Below are 20,911 nucleotides of genomic sequence, written 5' to 3'. Positions count from 1 at the left end.
AAAAAAAAAAAAAAAAAAAGGAAAGACAGAAAGACAGAAAGAAAATTACTGACATGCAAAGAACCAAGAAAAAAGAGCACATTTTCAAGAGAAAAGAAAATCCACCTATTCCAACACTGCAATGAGTAAGAAACTGGAATTAGCCAAAAAGCACTTTAAAGAAGCCATTTTAACTACCCTAAATGAAGTAAGGTAACATATGCTTGAAGTGAATAAAAAGGTACAATGCCCGAGCAGAGAAACAGAAACAATAAAAAAGAACAAAACAGAAATACTACAACTGAAAAGAAACAATATCTGAACTAAAAAATTCACTGGATGCAATTATAATCAGCAATCAGAGATTCAGAGGAAGGAGTAAGTGAACCTGAATACTGATCAGTAGATGTGAAGAACAGAAGAAAAGGTGACTGAAAAAATATGAACAGAGCCTCAGGAACTTTTTAGATAATACTACACAGCTCAATATACATGTAGTTAGAATTTCAGAAGCAGCACGGAGAGAAAATGGAACCCAAAGTAATTAAAGGAACAATGTCTACTATTACCCCAAATTTGATGAAAAACAAAAATTTATAGATATAAGAGTCTCAATGAAGACCAAGCAGAATAAACAAAAAGAAATCCAGGTTGAGACACATTGTTGTCACATTGCTGAAAGTAAAAATAAACAGAATATCTCAAAAACAGACAGAGAAAAGGGAAATTTTATATACAGGAGAACAATGCTCTCACTAACAGCTGACTTCTTGTTAAAAATCAGTGAGAACAGATAAAAGTGGAACCATATTTTAAAATAAAAACTGAAAATTTAAGAGTCTACGTGCATTGAAAATATCCTTCAACAAAAAAAATCACAAGTGGACAATTTTAGATAGAAGAAAACTAAGAGAATTCATTGCCAACAGTTCTTCACTATAAGAAATCATTACTCAAATTGAAGGTAAATCACACCACATAGAATCTTGGATCATCAGAAGAGAAGGAAGAACATTAGAAATGGTAAATATCTGGTTAAGTAGAAAACAATCAGTATATTTTTATTTTTTGTCCCTCCTAGCACTTTCATAGAAGAGCTTAAAGCAAACACAACAACATATCCTTTATTATAACATAAAGGATGGGGGGTACAGATCTAAATATTGGGGCAAGCTTTCTATATTTTTAATGACTTGGTACAATATTTACTGTAAGTGGAGTGTGAAAACTTATAGATGTATATTATGATCCAACCACAGTTTTAAAGAGTGAAAAGCAGTATAGCTGAAAATCAATAGTAAATTTAAGTTAAATTCTAAAAGCTATTCAAATATTCCTTAAGACACATGATGGGGGGAAATAAAAATAGAAGAGACATAGAAGAAACAGATATTGAAATTATACACCTAAACCTAATGCTATGAATGACTACATTAAATGTTAGTGGACTAAATTTTTCAATAAAATACCCCCAATTTTAAAAATATTTAAGTAAAACAAGACCCAAGTATATGTTGTCCATAAGACAGCAAACTTTAAATTACAAGACACAAATAGTTGACTGTAAACGCATGGGAAATATTTACCATGCCAATAGTAAGCTTATGTGTGTAGGAGTAGCTATATAGAAATCAGAAAAAAATTACATTTTTAATATGAAAAGTATTAATAGAGACAAAACAAAACATTTCCTAATAAAAAGTGGTTAATTAAACAAGAAGACATAACAATCATTAAGTATCTATGTAATCATTAAAAGAGTTGCAAAATACAAATAGCAAAAATTGACAGAATTGAACACAGAAATAGAAAATTCCACAATCATAGATGGAGAGTGTATTAGTTTCTTAGGGCTTCTAGAACAAGTCACCACAAATTTTGTAGCTTAAAACAACCTAAATTTATTTTCTTACAGTTCTGGAGTTTAGACGTCTGAAGTCACGGTTTCAGCTGAACCATGATTTCTCTGCAGGCTCTAGGGGAGAAATATTCGCTTGCTTTTCCTGGCTTCTGGTGGTCCCTGGCATTCCTTGGCTTGTGGAAGCATAATTCCAGTCTTTGCCTCCATCTTCACATGGCCTCTGCCCGCTGTGTATGTGTTCTCCTTTTCTGTCTCTTACAAAGATGTCTATCATTGGTTTTAGGTCCCATTCTAATCTAGGATAATCTTATCTCAAAAGCCTTACCTTAATTATATCTACAAAGACCTTTATTGCAAATAAGGTTACATTCTAAGGTTCTGAGTTAACATCTCTTTTGGGGGCCACTATTCAATGCACTAAAGAGAATAAACCCCTCCTCTCAGAAATTTGTGGTCAAATTAGGGGAAAAAATAAGAAAGATATAGAGGATCTGAACCATCTAATCAACAACACTGACAATTTATGTTTATAAAACATGATACCGGGCTTCCCTGGTGGCGCAGTGGTTGCGCGTCCGCCTGCTGATGCAGGGGAACCGGGTTCGCGCCCCGGTCTGGGAGGATCCCACATGCCGCGGAGCGGCTGGGCCCGTGAGCCATGGCCGCTGAGCCTGCGCGTCCGGAGCCTGTGCTCCGCAACGGGAGAGGCCGCAGCAGAGGGAGGCCCGCATACCACACACAAAAAAAACAAACATGATACCTGCACAATATAAAACATGATACATGCAGATTACACATACCTTTTAAGGGCACATAAAATATTTATCAGACTAGATCATATGCAGGGTCACAAAAACTCCATTGATTTAAAAAGATTGAGGGACTTCCCTGGTGTCACTGGTTAAGACTCCACACTTCCACTGCAGGGGGCATGGGTTTGATCCCTGGTCGGGGAACTAAGATCCCACATGCTGTGAGGCATGGCAAAAAAATTAAAATAAATAAATAAATAAATAAAATAAATAAAAAAATTGAAATCATTCAGGTATAACCTCTAACCAAAATGCAATTGCATTAAAAATTTACCAAAGTAAGATAATGAGGAAACCCCAAATATTTGAAAATTCAACAACACACTTATGAATATTCCACGGGTCAAAGAAAAAAATCAAAAAGGAAGTTAGAGAATATTTTGAATTGAATGGAATTACAGCAAAAATTTTAGGACACAGTCAAAACAGTGCTTAGGGTAAAACCTATTATTTAAATGCAGTGCATATATTAGAAAAAATAATGATTTCAAGTCAATGATCTGGATTGATTTTATAAAATTAGACTAAAATAACAATTAAACCCAATTAAGTAGATAGAAGGAAATAATACATATAATATTTTATAATAGTAAAAATCAATGAAATTTAAAAAAGGAAAAAACAAAAGAGAAAAATCAGTGAAACCAAAGCTTGTCCTTTGATAGAATCAATAAAATTGATAAGCTTCTAGCTTAACTGGTTAAGTAAAAAGTAGAGAAGGCACATACTGTCAAGATCAGAAATGACATAGGAAACGTCACTATAGATCCTGCAGATATACAAAAATGTGAAACTATTATAAAAAAAACTCTTGCCAATAATTTTGACTGCCTACATTAAATGGACAATTACTTGAAAAAGGCTATATAATAAAACTGACTCAAGAAGAAACAAAAAAATGAACTTGAATAGTCTTCTAGTGATTTAAAACATTTAATTTATAATCAAAAAGAAGACATACAGATGGCCAAAAGGCACATGAAAAGATGCTCAACATTGCTAATTATTAGAGAAATGCAAATCAAAACTACAGTGAGCTACCACTTCACACCAGTCAGAATGGCCATCATCAAAAAGTCTACAAATAATAAATGCTGGAAAGAGTGTGGAGAAAAAGAAATCCTCCTACACTGTTGGTGGGAATGAAAATTGGTGCAGCCATTATGGAAAACAGTATGGAGGGTCCTTAAAAAACTAAAAATAAAGTTACCATATGATCGAGCAATTCCACTCGTGGGCATATATTCAGAGAAACCCATAATTCGAAAAGATACATGCACACCTATGTTCATAGCAGCACTATTTACAATAGCCAAGACATGGAAGCAACCTAAATGTCCATCGACAGATGAATGGATAAAGAAAATGTGGTATATTTATACAATGGAATATTACTCAGCCATAAAAAAGAATGAAATAATGCCATTGTCAGCAACATGGTTGGACCTAGAGATTATCATATTAAGTGAAGTAAGCCAGACAGAAAAAGACGAATAACGTATATCATTATATGTGGAATCTAAAAAAAAAAAAGATACAAATGAAGTTATATACAAAACAGAAATAGATCCACAGATATATGAAACAAACTTATGGGGACTTCCCTGGCGGTCCAGTGGCTAAGACTCCTCGTTTCCACTGCAGGGGCATGGGTTCAATCCCCGGTTGGGGAACTAAGATCCCGAGTGCCGCACTGTGTGGCCAAAAACAAAAAACAAAAAAGCAACTTATGGTTACCAAAGGGGAAAGGGTGGGGAGATAAATTAGGAGTTTGGGACATAACATATACACACTAGTATATATAAAATAGATAACCAACAAAGACCTACTGTATAGCATAGGGAACTATACTCAATATTTTTTAATACCTATAAGGGAAAAGAATCTGAAAAAAAAAGATATATATCTATGTATAACTGAATAACTTTGATGTACACCTGAAACTAACACAACATTGTAAATCAACTATACTCCAATTAAAAAAAAACCAAATAACTTTTCAATAAAAATTGTTGAAGTCCAGAAATATTATAGGAATAAATACTATCATTCTTACACAAACTATTCAAAAGGAGAGAATAAGAGAACATATGTCAGCTTACTTTATGAGGCTAATATTACCCAATCAAACCTTTTTTTTTTAAATAATGAGAGCATTTAACTCTTTTTTTAAAAAATTTATTTATTTTGGTTGCGCTGGGGTCTTAGCTGCAGCAGGCAGTCTCCTTAGTTGTGGCTCACAGGCTCCTTAGTTGCAGCTTGCCGGCTCCTTAGTTGTGGCATGCGAACTCTTAGTTGTGGCATGCATGTAAGATCTAGTAGTTCTGGCTCGTGGGCTATAGAGCGCAGGCTCAGTAGTTGTGGCACACGGGCTTAGTTGTTCCGCGGCATGTGGGATCTTCCCGGACCAGGGATCAAACCCCTGTCCCCTGCATTGGAAGGTGGATTCCTAACCATTGCGTCACCAGGGAAGTCCCACCCGATCAAATCTTAACAGGATTTTGGAAGAAATTGACAAGATAATGTTAAAACTTACATGGAAAAAATATATATATATATAACAGCCAAAGCAGTTTTGAAATAGAAGGACATGATTGGAGGATTTATCTTATATGATTTCAAAACTTACTATAATGCTTCAGTAATCAAGACAGTAAGAATAGACATAACGATAGGCATATAGATCAATAGAATAGTGTAAACAGTGTAGACAATCCAGAAATAGACTTACCATTAAGTGAACAATTGATTTTTTAGAAAGTGCCAAGATAATTCAATTTGGAAAAGATATATTTTTCAAGAAATGTTGCTAGAATTATTGTATATCTGTGTGGATAAAATGAACATTGACTCTTAACTCACACTATGCACAAAAAATAAATCAAAGCTGTTGGTTGACCTAAATGTAAGAGTCCAAGTTATTACATTTCTAGTGGAATATATAGCATAAAATCTACGTGGCATTGGTTAGCAAAAGAGTTCTTATAACGGACCTAAAAAAAGGAAATCAATGAAATGATAAAGTTTATTAAAATAAAAACTTTGTTTCTATGAGACACACATTTACAAAAATGAAAAATTAAGATATTAACTGGCAAAAATATTTGCAAAACACACACTGACAAAGAATTTATCACTCTTCTCATGAAGGGAGGCAGGAGCAACTGACAGGAATACGTGTCCTGCTGTGAGGAACTCTCCAGAGAAGGAAGACTGACCACAGGGATCTTAGGAGTGTCCTCTGGGAGGTGGAACAAGATGGTAACACAGGGCAATGGAGACCGCAGAGAGCCAAACACAATCAGAACTCTCAGCTGGGGCAGGAGCCACCTTCCTTCCTTGAGATGAGACACCCTGTATCCCACCAGTGTGGGAGAATTGTTATATTAAAGTATGGGTGCATTAGTAACAGTCTGGGTTAGTAGAGCTTTCAGAGGACCCTTTGGTTGCCTCTTTCCTAGGACTCATCCTTTCCTAGGACCCTTTGGTTGCTTCTTTCAAGAGTGATTCTGCTGATGAGAAGAACACAAGGGGCAAGACTGGCTACATAGTGTGTGCACCCAATGCAAAATGGAAATGCTCTGCCTTTTGTTCAGAAATTATTAAGAATTTCAAGATGGCGACCTGCCCCTCGGCCCCCGCACTGAACTGCGTGTGAGGCCCTCCTAGGACTGAGTCCATGTAACTGCACAGGTCATGTGCTACAAAGCCAGTCCTGACTTGCAAATAGGCTCCCAGTCAGAAGCAAGAGGAAGATCGGAATTCTATGCTGGAATGTTTCTCAAATGTGAGTGATGAGCAGAATCCTCTGGGGAGCATTGAATTAATGAGGTTCTTAGGTGCCCAAAATGAAGTTCGTGGCGATGTTCAGGAATACGTTTTTAATTTGCCAGGTGATTCTGCTGGGCAGACAGGTTAGGCAATCAGAACTATATAGGTCTCATGATAATTTATACGAGATTTGAAGAGGTTTGAATACTCATCTCATGTTGTTCAAATGGAAAGATCTTTATAATCGTATGTGATGATTATCTCTTCAATACTAAGCATAGGTTATTACAATGATTACATTGGATCATTATGCAAGTGTTGGAATAAGCTAGGGATGCTAAATATCGTTTCAAATTCTACACTTTACTTTTCAGTCCATTCCTACTATCCAGTTGACTCTTACTGAAACACCCTTTTCCTTTTCCTTAATCTTCACTTCCTTCTGCTACTTAGACCTTGAAAAAAATCTAGTTGTAAAATATTTGCATGATAGTAGCCCTTAACGCTGTTTAAAACTCTTAGATGATCCACTAGGTCCATAAAAACATTAGTAAAAAAATGTAAATCCTTTCCAAATGCCTGCAATCCAAAAAACTGGTATGTAAAATAATACTTAGGTCTATGCCTGGTAACTGATTCACTTCAAACTACCAAGATCATCAGAAAATATTACCTAAAATTTAGTTTTAGGTTTTTAAAGTATATATTTTTTCTTTTTTTAATGCCTTGTGAGCAATGTAATTCTTCATTTTCATTGGACTAGATAGACTAGCAGTAATTCTCAGTGTCAGAGGTTCCTGAGCACAGTCAATTAGGCAGACGTTGACTGACATCTTAGAACTTGGCCTCGAGGTGGAAAATGATACAATGTGAGATACACAAAGTAGTCAAGGAGTCTTTGGGACTATTGATTAAGCTGCTCACCGAACACACTGGAATCTAAGCCAGCCCAATATGTAGAGATCAGCTCTGTATTCTTCCTGACATTTTCTTATTTCCTTCATTTGGAAGCAGAGGATAGACAAGAGTAAAAAGGATATTCCTCCAGTGCTTGCTTTCCAACAGAAAATGCAGTTTAAATATATTTCTTCATGCGTCAACTGTGTTTTGTTAAGGTATGTTTCAATTCCCCTCAGGGCTACTCCGTTTATTTTTCTCCTAAAGGAATGAAGGGAGGAAAGCGTTGCATACCAAGCAGTGGCCTCGCAATCCTTCTTTCTCTAGCACAAGGGCCAAGTGTGCTTCCTGCCATCTGCCTCCTTCCATCTCCTGGTGCTTGTTAGGAACCTGGCAGCCCCGGGCCGAGGCAGAAACCTAGCAGGCCTTGTTGCTCATTTGTAAAAGCAGCTTGCTTTGTTAGCTTTGCCAAGCAAGTCCCCTGGGGTAACCACGGAAAGACTACTGAAACTCTTAGTTGAGGAAAGTACAGGGGCGGGAGCTTAAACTGAGAAGACTACTAAAACAGTGGGACCTCCAAAACCAGCCTGGTCCCCAGCCTCGAATCTTGAGTCATTGTCACCACGACACACATTCAGTGGGGAATACTGATCAGTCTGCAGTCTGGATCAGGGCTTCTTGCTTCCCTGTCTCCAAACCTCGACTTAGAAAAAATGGCTGTGAATGCTCCACTTACTCTTTTTGCTCAGAAAACCCCAGATTCCTATTTGCAGTGTCTACTCAGATGCCCGTTCTTAGAACCTTTCAAGTGGCAGAAGAGCTCAATCTTTCCCTTCAACCTGGCCCATGGTTGCTGGTCTTTACCAGTTGGGAATTTGTGTCATCTGCCTCTCACTTCCCTCCCGGGAGTCTCAGGTCCTCTACATAGAGGAACTAATACTGTTCCACTGACATCTTAAAATTGAGAAAGGAAAGGAAAGGATACTTCTCACCAAAATGTTCCTGAGAGAAACAGAGGAAAAGACGTTTCCTTCAAACTACAAACAGTGTCATAGTAGCAGATCGTTAATGATATTAACGATCTAAGCACGTAACTATCTGAGATTCTAAGATTTAGATTTGTTGGTCGAGAACTTATCCAGAATATTGAAGTAGAATTTGTTGAAGTGGTTTAACAGCAGCCTCACTGTCTATAGAACAAGGATCATAATTACATCCCCAGATTTTATTTTTATACCCAAACATTTGGAAAACTACTGCCTTTCTGAAGTTCCCCAGATGAGACATTGACATTACTGTACAGCTCTCAAACCCCAAATGTCTCAGTAATGGTTTCTGTTCCAGACCAGTTACCCTGAGTTTCTCATCCTTCAGGTGCTGAAAACCTGTCTGGCAGCAAGACCAGCAGCCTCGACATTTTCAGCTTGCATGTCCAGGGAAGCCCCCTGACTTCCAGACTTCCTGCTGGTTAGACAGCGCCCTCCCCCCCCAACCCCGCCGAGACACTCAATTGCCATGTGCTCTGGATCCACTTCTCTCCAGGTTCCCTGAGTTCTCAATCATTTTAGACTCAAAGACTTCCAGGATGAAACCCATCATTCCTCGCATCTCTCCACTCCTCAGTCATTGTCAGAAAAACAAGACTCTCAGATGAATTGTCATCATGTAGATTCATGTCCCCAATTCCTTGTGTAAATCATGTGCTCCACCCAAACTCCCAGACCTTCCTCCCCAAATCTTCCACTTAGCTCTCTTGGTCTGTTAAAAGCAAATTCTGTTCCTCCAAGCATTCACTTCTGTTTATTATTCCAATGGAAACTTAGTTGTCCCCTGAGGACACTCCTTCCCTTCAAGTCCTAGAAAATAAAAGCTTTTTCTTCTTTTCTTCCCTCATGCTTCAAGATGTGCTTGTGGAGTTGATAGGATCCCTGCTTCTATTTGTTACTTCCAGAGTCTTCTGGCCTTTCAAAAACAGAAGCTCCTTTGAAGTGTTTGTTGTCAGTCTTTATCATTTGCTCTCCTCGTCAGTGTGTTCTACCCATCTCTCAGCCCCTGTCTTCCCCTTCCCGGAAGTTTGGTGATCTCAGACATCCAGACACATGACTCATCTAAAACTCTGGCCCCTCAGGTCCTTAAACTCCTTATCCTCAGTGAACTTTTTCTCCACCTCATCTCTCATGATGCCAAGGATCTCACAAGGATCCAGATCTGGTCATGACCAATGACTGCACTGCTTCTGAAGTCTTGATTTCTAATATGAAGACAGTTTTGGACTCTCACCCTTTATTTCAGATCACTTATTGTACTATAACCATTCCAGCATTTTCATTGAGACTTCGAATTTGTTGATTCTTTTCATTACCCATTATCACCTGTTCTTTCCTCACTCTCACATTTAAGAAAGTCTTCTTAGACCTCGTGTCTAGCTCCTGCAATCTCCCAATTTACAGCCCCAAATTTTGCAAAAGAATTGTATGAAGTTTCTGTTTTCACTTAACCACCTTCTAATCACTACAGTTGGGCCTTTGTCCTCACCATTCTACTCAAAGAAACTTTAACAAAATCACTAATATTTGACAAAGCCAATGGTCTATTCTTTGTCCTCATCTCAGTTGCTTTTGGTAGTATTAATTATAGACATTCCTTTGAAAGTGCCACTTTGATCTGCTGGAGTCCCAGACACCATACCCTCCTCGTTTTCTTTATAATTTATTGGTTGCTCCTCTCAAATCATATGCTGGATAATTGTCCTCTACTATTAAATACTGACTTGCCCAGAATCCTGTCCTTACCATTCTTTTATATGTTATACTTCTTTCTAAGTAATCTCAACCAGTCCCGTTGAATTAAATACCAACTATACACCAATGACTCTCCAATGTGAAGTGTAGCCTGGGCTTCTCTCATGCATCTCAAATTCATTTGTACACTTGCTTACTTGAAATTCTTTTTTGAAGTCACAGAATCAACATAGTCCAAACAAAACTACTGATTTTCTATTAAAATTTCTTTTATTCCCAAACTCCCCATCTCAATAAACAATACTATTACTCATTCAGTATTTATGTCCAAAAGCTAGAAATCATTCCTGATTTCTCTCTTTCCTCTACACTTATATTTAATCCTTTTATTATTGGGTTGGCCAAAAAGTGCCTTCGGTTTTTAAGTAAAAATAAAAGACACATCTTTCATTTTCACCAAGAACTTTATCGAACAATGTATTCACCCTTTTGTTCCACTACCTTCTGCCATTTTTCAGGCAACTTCATAATTCCATCTTCCCAAAACTTTTTATCTGTTTGAGCAAAGAACTGTGCCAGGTGCCTTTTACAGTCTTCCAGGGAATTGAAATTTTTTCCATTAAGAGAATTTTGTAAAGAACTAAATAAATGGAAATCCAAAGGTGCAATGTCTGGTGAATACGGCGGTAAATCAGAACCTCCCAGACAAGCTGTAACAGTTTTTGCCTGGTCATCAAACATGAGGTCTTATGTTATCCTGATGGAAGATTACGTGTTTTCTATTGACTAATTCTGGATGCTTTTCGTCAAGTGCTGCTTTCAGTGGTCTAACTGGGAGCAGTACTTGTTGGAATTAATTGTTTGGTTTTCCAGAAGGAGCTCATAAGAGAGGACTCCCTTTCAATCCCACTGTATACACAATTTCACATTCTTTGGATGAAGACCGGCTTTTGGTGTGGTTGGTGGTGGTTCATTTCACTTGCCCCACGATCTCTTCCGTTCCACATTATTATACAGTATCTACCTTTCATCGCCTGTCACAATTTGTTTTAAAAATTGAATGTTTTCAAAAAATAAATATAACAAAAATGGAACGTTTTCATTACATTTAGGTGGAGCATCGCATGTGGAAATACGGTCAAGAAGGTTTTTTCCGCTTGACTTATGAGGAACACAAACATCAAAGCGATGAAGGTAACCAAGCTGGTGCAAATGATTTTCCACGCTTTATTTGGATATTTTGAGTATGCCGGCTATCTCCTGCATGGTATAACGTTGATTGTTCTCAGTTAATGTCTCGATTTGATCGCTATCAACTTCAACTGGTCTACCTGACCGTGGTGCATCGTCCAGAGAGAAATCTCCAGCATGAAACTTCGCAAACCACTTTTGACACGTTCTATCAGTCACAGCACCTTCTCCATACACTGCACAAGTCTTTTTTTGCGTTTCAGTTGCGTTTTTACCTTTCTTGAAATAATAAAGCATAATATGCCGAAAATGTTGCTTTTTTCTTCCATCTTCAATATTAAAATGGCTACAAAAAAATTCACCAATTTTGATACGTCTTTTTTTAAATGCACACTGATATGACAGCTGTTACATACAATCTAACAAAATTGTTTCCAATGAAGTTAAAGGCAACTAAGTGCTACTAGAGCCATCTTATGGAAAAAACCGAACAAACCTTTTGGCCAACCCAATATATCCTACTGGTTCTACTTTCAAAATATATGATAAAATATGACCACTTCACCATCCCTACTATTACAACTTCAGATCAAGCCACCGTCATCTTTAAGCCACAGCCTCTTAACCAGCCTCCTTGCCTTTGTTCACCTACCCCTGTACCTGTAAAGTCATCCTTCACCCTACAGACTTCCCTTCTAGTCACTCCACATTCAATACCCTGTAACAGTTTTCCATAGAATGCAGGAAAATATTTAATTTGTATCATGGTACTAACCCCATCTCCTTCCATTTTTCCCAGAATTTATTGTTTTAGCAACAATGACCTTAAAAGCTGCCTCTTGAACATGTCAGTGCCACTCCCACTCCAGGGCCTCTGATGCTCACCTTTCCTTGTATAATTATTCTCTTAATGATCTTCATGTGGTTTCCGCCTTGCTCATAATTCCAGTCTCTATTCAAATGTTAAATTTTCAAAAGCCTTCCCTGATCATTCCAGCTAAAAGGAGACATCTGCCTCCTGGTAATTCTGCATTCCCAATGCCGTTATCTTATTCACAGCCCTTATCATTACTTCCAATAATATTTGTTATTACTTGTGTGTTTATTAGTTGTCTACTGGCCCTTCTTACTATGATGTAGCCCCATAAGACTCTTTCCTGTTACTGCTTTTTTACAGGAAGTGCAAATTATGCCTGCAGAAACTAATAACAGTAACAACAACAATAATTAAAATTTATATAGTGTTTATATGTGCTAGGCACTGTTTTAAGTGCTTCTCATATATTAAATCATTGAATTTTCACAACTGTATATGACATATCTACGATTTTTTTTATAGATAAGAAAAATGCACAGACCACAAAACCAGGAAGTCAGTAGGGGTAAGAGTCAAACCCAGGTAGTCTGGCTTCAGAGTCCAAACTCTTCACCACTACACTGTGTTTTTCTGATTTATTGGCTGTCTGACTACCTCACTCTTGAAGTAAGGGTCTTGAAATTCATGCCTGTCCATATTTAATCTGACCAGTGCGCCAAACTGGCCAGAATACCTCAGTGATACAGTCATTAAACTCTGTAAAAGCAGCTCAATATTGTTGGAGATCAGTGCTCCTCAAAGTTCGGTCTTAAGAAAATTTTACACTTTAAAAAAATTATTGGGGGGGCCTCAAAGAGCTTTTGTTTGTATGGGTTATATCCCTTAATAGTTACCATTTTAGAAATTAAAACTGAGGATTTTTTAAAAAACCTATATATTAATTAATTTTGATATAATGATACCAATACATGTCACTATAAATAATACTGTAATGAAAATTAACTATACTGATAAAATAAAAGAAATATAGAGTGCGAAGAAAAGCACTATTTTACATTTTTGTAACTTGCTTTTATGTCTTCTTCCATAGAAGACAGCTGGATTCCCAAATCTGTGTCTGCATTCAATCTGTTGTGATATTACACATCATGTAGTCTCAAGAAAACTTCACTGTACACTTGGGGGAGAATAAGAGTGAAAAAAGGAAATGACTTCTTAGTATTAATACAAGCAGTGTTTTGACAGATAAGATCACATTTTTTTTTTTTTTTTCTCCCGCTGCGGAGCACAGGATCCGGACGCGCAGGCTCAGCGGCCACGGCCCACGGGCCCAGCCGCTCCACGGCACGTGGGATCCTCCCGGACCGGGACACGAACCCGCGCCCCCCGCATCGGCAGGCGGACTCCCAACCACTGCGCCACCGGGGAAGCCCAAGATCACACTTTGAGAACTACTTTCCTGAACTGAATTTACACATCGACCTTCTGTTCCCGAATCCCCCAGGTTGTTCTCACTAAGGTAAATAACTAATTTGAATACTTTAACCTACATTTATGTTGACCATATTCATTTTCATTATTTTTTCCAGCTCAATTGTTCCTGCTTGCTAATGTCATTTAAAAATGGCTGTTAGATGCTATTAAATTAAATGCTCTTATAAGATATAAGCTTAATAAATGAAGTTGCCATAAAAATTAAATGATCAATCAACTGGAATTCAGTCATTCATCCATTCAACAAATGCTAACAAAGTTATTATCAGGTGCCTGGCTCTGTTTTCAGTCTTGGGCTGCATAATTGAACAGATGTAGACAAAAGCCTGTGCCCTTGTGGGACACACATGCTAAGTCAGGGAGAGAGACTGTAAAGAAGAGAAGCTATGTAAGTGGCTCTTTTGGCCCTTTTCTGTTTGTTCATTTCTGTTTCCTCAGACCTTAATCACAAAGATGAGATCACTAGGCAACATTTAAACTAACTCCTGATTTCTGCTCTACTGAATGTACACAATGCCTTGCCTAACCTGTTGATTCCTTCCCTGGATTAGAACGAATAAGAATAAAGAATTAAGTAGTTAAAGAATGGCTGACTTTCTACCCCCAGCCTCCCCTTAACAAATCTGCAGTCGGACCACGCGGGCAAGAGAGCATCCAAAGGAAGATAAGGGGAAGTCAGCAGTCTGCACACAATGGAAAAATGACAAAGAATCTGAGCTTCTGCCTTAATGATTAACTGAGATTGTTTCCCCCTTTTCCCTTTAAAAATTGTCACGGCTGAGCAGAATCTTCGGGGTTGATGTCCAGACATGAGTCCAACTTCTCCCCAGATTGCTGGTTTTTCTGAATAAAGCACTTTCCTTTCTACTGACACTTGCCCCTTGATAATTGGCTTTTGAGTGGCGAGTAGCTGAACCTGAGTTCAGTATCAGATACGGTATGTTCAAATGTGGTAAAAAGCAAAAGACAAACTGGAGCCTAGTAAGGGAGATGTGGGAAGGTGCAATTTCAACCTGGGTGGTGAGAGTTAGTCTTCTAGAGAAGGTGACAATGAGTAAAGGCTTGAAGAAGATGTAGCATTACCTGTGCAGATAAGTGGGGGAAGGAAGTTCTATGAAGAGGGAGCATCCAGGCAGAGGCCCCCCAGCAGCCCATGTACCTGGTGTCTGAGGAACAGCAAGAGGAGAGGCCCAGCACAGGATAAGTATTCTATGTGAAATCAGAGATGCCAGGCACCAGTCCTATATGTCTTGCATGATGTTAGCTTTTATTCAGAGCAAAATGGCGAGTCAGTTCTAGTTTGGATCATGAATGTGTGCTGCATGAACTTGCACAAAAAGCATAATTATATGTGTCTTAATGTCTTGGATATAAAATTAAGAAACTGTACCAGAAAATTTCCAAGATTCTGACAGACTATAATTCTATGATACTAAGGCATTTTAAATGTAAATAAAGAAATACAAAACAACTAATAGAAGCTAAAAGTATTAGTCACAAAACTGAAATTTCCATGAAGATATAATTCAATGAGGATGTATTTTACAATGTGCAAATCGGAGAGACAAAATTAGCAATAGATAGCACAGGGATTCAAACAGTTAAAAAGAAAAATAAAGTCTCGTCTCTAATGAAGTAAACAGAAAGCAAATTGAGATGAAATTCAGAATGTTACTGATGAGACTATTAAGATCTACATATTACTTATTCATTCTTACCACAGGTAGAATATCAATATCATATCATAAAATATTATAGTGTCTTAAAAGAAACTAAGTGTCCTTTTCTGCATATAAGGAGCTTGGACGTCACCACTCCACCCTAATAAGTAAAAAGCTAAACAGACTGGAAGATTAACTCTTCCTGAATCCCCAGGGCAAACAGCTGCTCCCAAGATTGGAGAGACAGGCAAATACAGGGAGTCTCAGCTCACCAGAGCAGATTCCAGTGCTGGGGTAGGAAATCAGCACTGTAATTTACAAATTGCTGGAGGCTCAGGGCCGACAAGTCTGAGAGTTAAAAGGCATCAGGCGTACCCAGTCATAGTCAATACTGTGAGATTTAGCTCCAGGAATATAACCAGATTCCCACAGTAAATATAGGAGAAAAATCTCCCAAGCATTCCTGCTGGGGGAGAGGGAAAGAACCATTTTGAAATATGCCTGGATATTCTGTTCTTCTTAACAAGGGTTGCCCTCAGGGAAAACTAGTTAACCAGAGCCTAACCTGCTGGGGTTTTATCACAGCCTAACTAACCAGGGAAGGGAAACACCCAACTCCAGCCCACTCTAGCCATCCTGTCCTACCTAAGGGGGGGAGAAAAAAAATGAGAAACTCTTGTGAAGTTCATGGTCCGGAGACACAGGCTCACTAAAAGACTGAGACCTAACACAGGACCATAGAGTGTCTCCTATCCCCCCACACCTCACCTCCACGTTACTAAGGCCTATTTATAGCAGTTCCTTTTTGCCCAGTACATCATGTCTGAGTATTAAGAAAAAAATTATAAAACATACCGAAAGGCAAGTAACACAATTTGAAGACACAGAGAAAGCATCAGAACCAGACGTGGCAGGGATGTTGGAATTTTTAGACTGGGAATTTAAAACAACTCTGATTAATATGCTAAGCACTCTAGTGGGTAGACAACACACAAAGAACAGGTGGGTAATGTAAGCAGAGAGACAGAAGTTCTAAGAAACAACCAAAAAGAAATGCTAATGATCAAAAACATTACAACAGAAATAAAGAATGCCTTTGATGGGCTTACTAGTAAACTGGACATGGCTGAGGAAAGAATATCTGAGCTAGGAGATCTATCCATAGAATCCTTGAAAGCTGAAAAGCAAAGAGACAAACAAACGAACAAACAAAACAGAAGGGAATGTCCTAGGACTGTGAGAAAACTGCAGAAGGAGTAACACATAAGTAATGTGAATACACAGGAGAAGATGTCACCAAACACAGGTTCGGATGCTCAATGCTCAAAAGCCAATAATCGAGGGGTAAATGTTGGTAGAAATGAAAGGTGCTTTATTCAGAAAAGCCAGCAATCTGGGGAGAAGTTGGACTCATGTCTGGACACCAACTCCAAAGATTCTCCTCAGCCGTGACAATTTTTAAAGGGAACAAGGAGACACAATCTCAGTTAATCATTAAGGTAGGAGGTCAGATTCTTCATCATTTTTCCACTGTGCGCAGACTGCTGACGTCTCCTGATCTTCCTTTGGATGCTCTCTTGCCTGCATGGTCTGCCTGCAAATTTGCTAAGGGGAAGCTGGGGTAGAGAGTCAGTTATTCTTTAACTACTAGATTTCATTCATACTCCTTTTAATCCAGGAAAAGGAGTCGACAGGTTAGGAAAGGCATTGTGTACATTCAGTAGAGCACAAGTCAGGAGTTAGGTTAAATGTTACCTAGTGATCTCATTTTTATAATTAAGGTTTACAGGGAACAGACATAGATAAACAGGAAAGGGGCAAAAGAGCTGCTTACAAGTCCCCACTTGTCAGACATCATTCCATTTTTATGGGATTAGGGGCTAGGTCCTTCTGTAACTTCTTTGTGCTGACATAGGGCACCGTATTTTCTGAGTGGAAGATGTCGACATGGGTCTCTAGCATCTCTTTGCTGACAATTTTAGTTTCCTGCTTACATATATGGGCAGAGCAAGCTGTTCTAACGCCCACAAAGATATAGATTATTATGTGCAATACTGTTAATCTCATTATTTCATCAGACACTGATTCTGTGACTCTAAGGTCCTAATCATTAACTACTTGAGCCTACGCTTTTGAGACTCTGGGAGTCCTGGGAGACTTCAGCTTTCTACAAACAAGAGGCAGGGGACATAGAGGGTCCTTTGTATTTAGGGAGGGCCCTGCAGGGTTCTGCTTGGTTCCAAAGAAGGGGAGAAAGGAATAGAAGAGATTTTTGAAACAATAATGACTGAGAATTTCCCCAAATTAATGTTAGTCATCAAATCACAGATCTAGGAAGCTCAGAGAATACTAAGCAGGATAAACGCCAAAAAACTCCCAACCAAACCCCAAACAAACCCCAAACTACACCTAGGCATGTCATATTCAAACTGTAGAAAATCAAAGATGAAAGAAGCCAGAGGAAAAAACTCTTTACCTATAGAGGAACTAAGGTAAGAATTACATCCAACTTCTCCTCAGAAAGCATGCAAGTAAGAAGAGACTGGAGTGAAGTATTTAAAGTGTTGAGAGAAAAACCCCACCACCCTAGAATTTTTACCCTATGAAATCATCCTTTAAAAGTTAAAGAGAAATAAAGATTTTATCAGGCAAACAAAAATTGAGGAAATTTGTTGCCAGCAGATGTGCCTTGCAAGAAATGTTAAAATAAGTTTTTTTTAGAGAGAAAGAAAGTAATATAGGTCAGAAACTTGGATCTGCATAAAGGAAGGAAGAACACTGAAGAAGAATTAGTGATGGTAAAATAAAAACTCATTTTTCTTATTCTTCATCGATATAACAGGTAAAAGTTTGTTCAAAATAGTTAGAGCAACAATGTATTTGGTTGTGTATGCTTATCTAAATATCATATATATGTTTATATACAAGTGAAATGAATGACGGCAGTACTATAAGGGACAGGGGGAGAAATAGGGAGGAAGTTAAACTATTTTGTTATAAGGTACTCACACTGCAGGTAAAGTGGTATAGTGTTATTTGTAAGTGGGCTTGGATTAATAGTAAATGTATATTGTAAGCTCTATGGCAACCAGTAAAGCAAGTAAACAAAAGAAGTAGTAAAGAAACGAAGATCTGAGGAATACTGGAGATTTTTAAAAAAATGTATTTAAATGCATGTGCTCCTATGAAGCCTTAACTGGCCTCCAAAATAATGAATTGTTGGCAAACTGTCAGCTTTCCATCAGGGAATTCAAACAAGCCTCTTGGGTCAGAGACAAGGGTCTATAAATTGGAGAAACTGTCAGTGGAATTACAGCGCGTGATCAATACAGCAGCACACTCTGGCTTTTTGACGCCTTAGCCTAAGACCTCAGGTCGAGTAAAGACATATTAGCACATTAGCTTCAGAAGAGGCTTGGAGAACTCCTCTTTGAAAGAAGCAACTTAACACCAGTCACTTTTCTGTTGGACTTTTCTGGTTATCACTTAGGGCTTAAGGGATAAAGGATACTCTTTAGTGTCCTTTCCTCACCCAGGGTGCAAGAATCAGTGCTACTTCAAAGGAAAGGCAAAGGGAAGGTTAGCCCAAGGCCCATGAACAGATACGCAGTGAGAGAGTGATGCTCCAGGGCCCAGATACTCCATCCAGAGTCCAGGAAGGGAGGGCTTACAGCTCACAGTGCTGGCATCAAGGCAAAATGCACTGGGCTGTCATCCAAGTTCCCAGCACCAGCTCCCGGGCTCTTCTGTCTTTTACTAGCAACCTTCTGTCTTCATATGCTTCATGAAGTTTCACTTGTCTGGAGGATTTTAGCCCAGATCAGTGCTCTATTTGAGGCAAACCCCCTTTCTACCTGGTTAAATCTCCTGATAGAGTCTCACTGACCTCACATCACGAATAACTAAGATGAGTTTAATTCAATGTATTTTTATACTGAGTGTCTCCTATGTGCCATGTCACTCATGGCGTTACAGGAGATTCTGAAGATAATAAAGAAGTCAGACAGGAGCTCATTTCTAGAGTTGTGCTGTCCAATGCAGTAGCCACTACCCACATGTGGCTCTTGATACTTGAAATATGGTTAGTCCAAACTGAGACATGCTATAATTATAAAACGCACACTGGGTTTTATCAAATTAGTATGAAAAAAGAATATAAAATAGCAATATAAAATAATTTTATATTGATTATATTCTGAAATGATAAGATTTTGGATAAGATAAAAATATTATTAAAATTAATATCACCAACCATGGGGAGTCAGGTATTGGAATTATGATCCATGGTCTTTCAAATAACTTTATTAATATATTTGAAAAATCAGATAACAAGAAAGAAAATTTCAGCTGAGGAATTGAAACTGTAAAAAAAATCAAATGGAAATTCTAGAATTAAAAAAATATGACAGGGCTTCCCTGGTGGCGCAGTGGTTGAGAGTCCGCCTGCCGATGCAGGGGACACAGGTTCGTGCCCCGGTCTGGGAAGATCCCACATGCCGCGGAGCGGCTGGGCCCGTGAGCCATGGCCACTGAGCCTGCGCGTCCGGAGCCTGTGCTCCGCGAAGGGAGAGGCCACAGCAGTGAGAGGCCCGCGTACTGCAAAAAAAAAAAAAAATCTGATAACTGAAATTAAGAATACTGAAGTATGTATTCATTCAGCTCCTCGATAAATACCCAAAGAAATGCCCACATACATGCTCCAGGAGAAATGCAGAAGAATGATTCTAGCAGCACTATTCAAAGTGGTCTAAAATGGATAAATAAATTGTGGTCTAGTCACACAATGGCATAAGTATGCAACACTGAAAATCAACAGCAAGATAGATGGATCTCACAAACACAGTGTTTTGTGAAAGAATGTATATATGAAAGAATATGTACTATATGATTCCGTTTATATGAAGTTCAAAAATAGGTAAAAATCATCTGTGGTGTTAGAAGTTAGGACAGTTACCTCTTAGGAGAAGAGAGAGGGTCATGATTAGGAGGGGACATAAGCGAGGCTTCCAAGATTTCCTATTTCTTGATTTGGGTGGCAGTTACATAAATGGATTCACTTAGTGGTGATTCCTCAAGCTGCACACTTAAGACTGTAAATGTTTCTATATGCATATAAAAAGTTTATAACATAACAACACATAATACAATATAATAAATTTCAATAAAATGTTCATTGAAGTAAAGCAAAAAAAAAATCTCCACTTCTTTTTACCTTTTAAATATGGCTACTAAAAAATTTAAGTGACAAATGTGACTCACATTATATTTCCATTGGATAGCACTGCTCTAAAGAAGAAAAGGTTATCATAAACCATTAAGTAGGATCACAAACTAGATTATGCAAAATGCTATAACTGAGATTTTTTTTTTAATATAATGGAAGACTAATAAGAAGTCCAAGAAAGCATCATGGAAAAGATAGGATTTGCTCTGTGCTCTAAACTATGGGTAAATCTGAACTATAAATACTCTATACTCTTTGAAGACTTAAATAATTTGTTTCAATTATTCTTCCTTTCATACAGTAGCCACTGTCCTGCACCAAAACTTCTTCCCTTCCATCCCTTATGATTTGGGAAATTATATTGCTGATGAGACACAGTGCCATTATTTCAAGGGATCACGTGCCCTATGGTTGTGTTTTTTAGTTTTTCAACAATGTTGTCACTAAAGCCAATGTGGATAGT

General features: G+C 38.1%; 1 protein-coding gene across 1 annotated transcript in view; it reads left to right on the top strand.

Moving 5' to 3' along the window:
* Nucleotides 1–11,185: 11,185 nt before the first annotated feature.
* The window catches only part of LOC102987743 (cilium assembly protein DZIP1-like), a 125,522-nt gene continuing 115,796 nt past the window's right edge, over nucleotides 11,186–20,911 (top strand). The window contains 1 exon segment of the mRNA XM_055087789.1: nucleotides 11,186–11,255. Coding sequence (XP_054943764.1) covers nucleotides 11,186–11,255 — 70 coding nt within the window.

Source organism: Physeter macrocephalus, chromosome 11, assembly GCF_002837175.3.
Source record: "Physeter macrocephalus isolate SW-GA chromosome 11, ASM283717v5, whole genome shotgun sequence".
Lineage (NCBI taxonomy): Eukaryota > Metazoa > Chordata > Mammalia > Artiodactyla > Physeteridae > Physeter > Physeter macrocephalus.
Note: the sequence above shows the minus strand (reverse complement) of the source record. Positions and strands in the feature narration are given on the sequence as shown.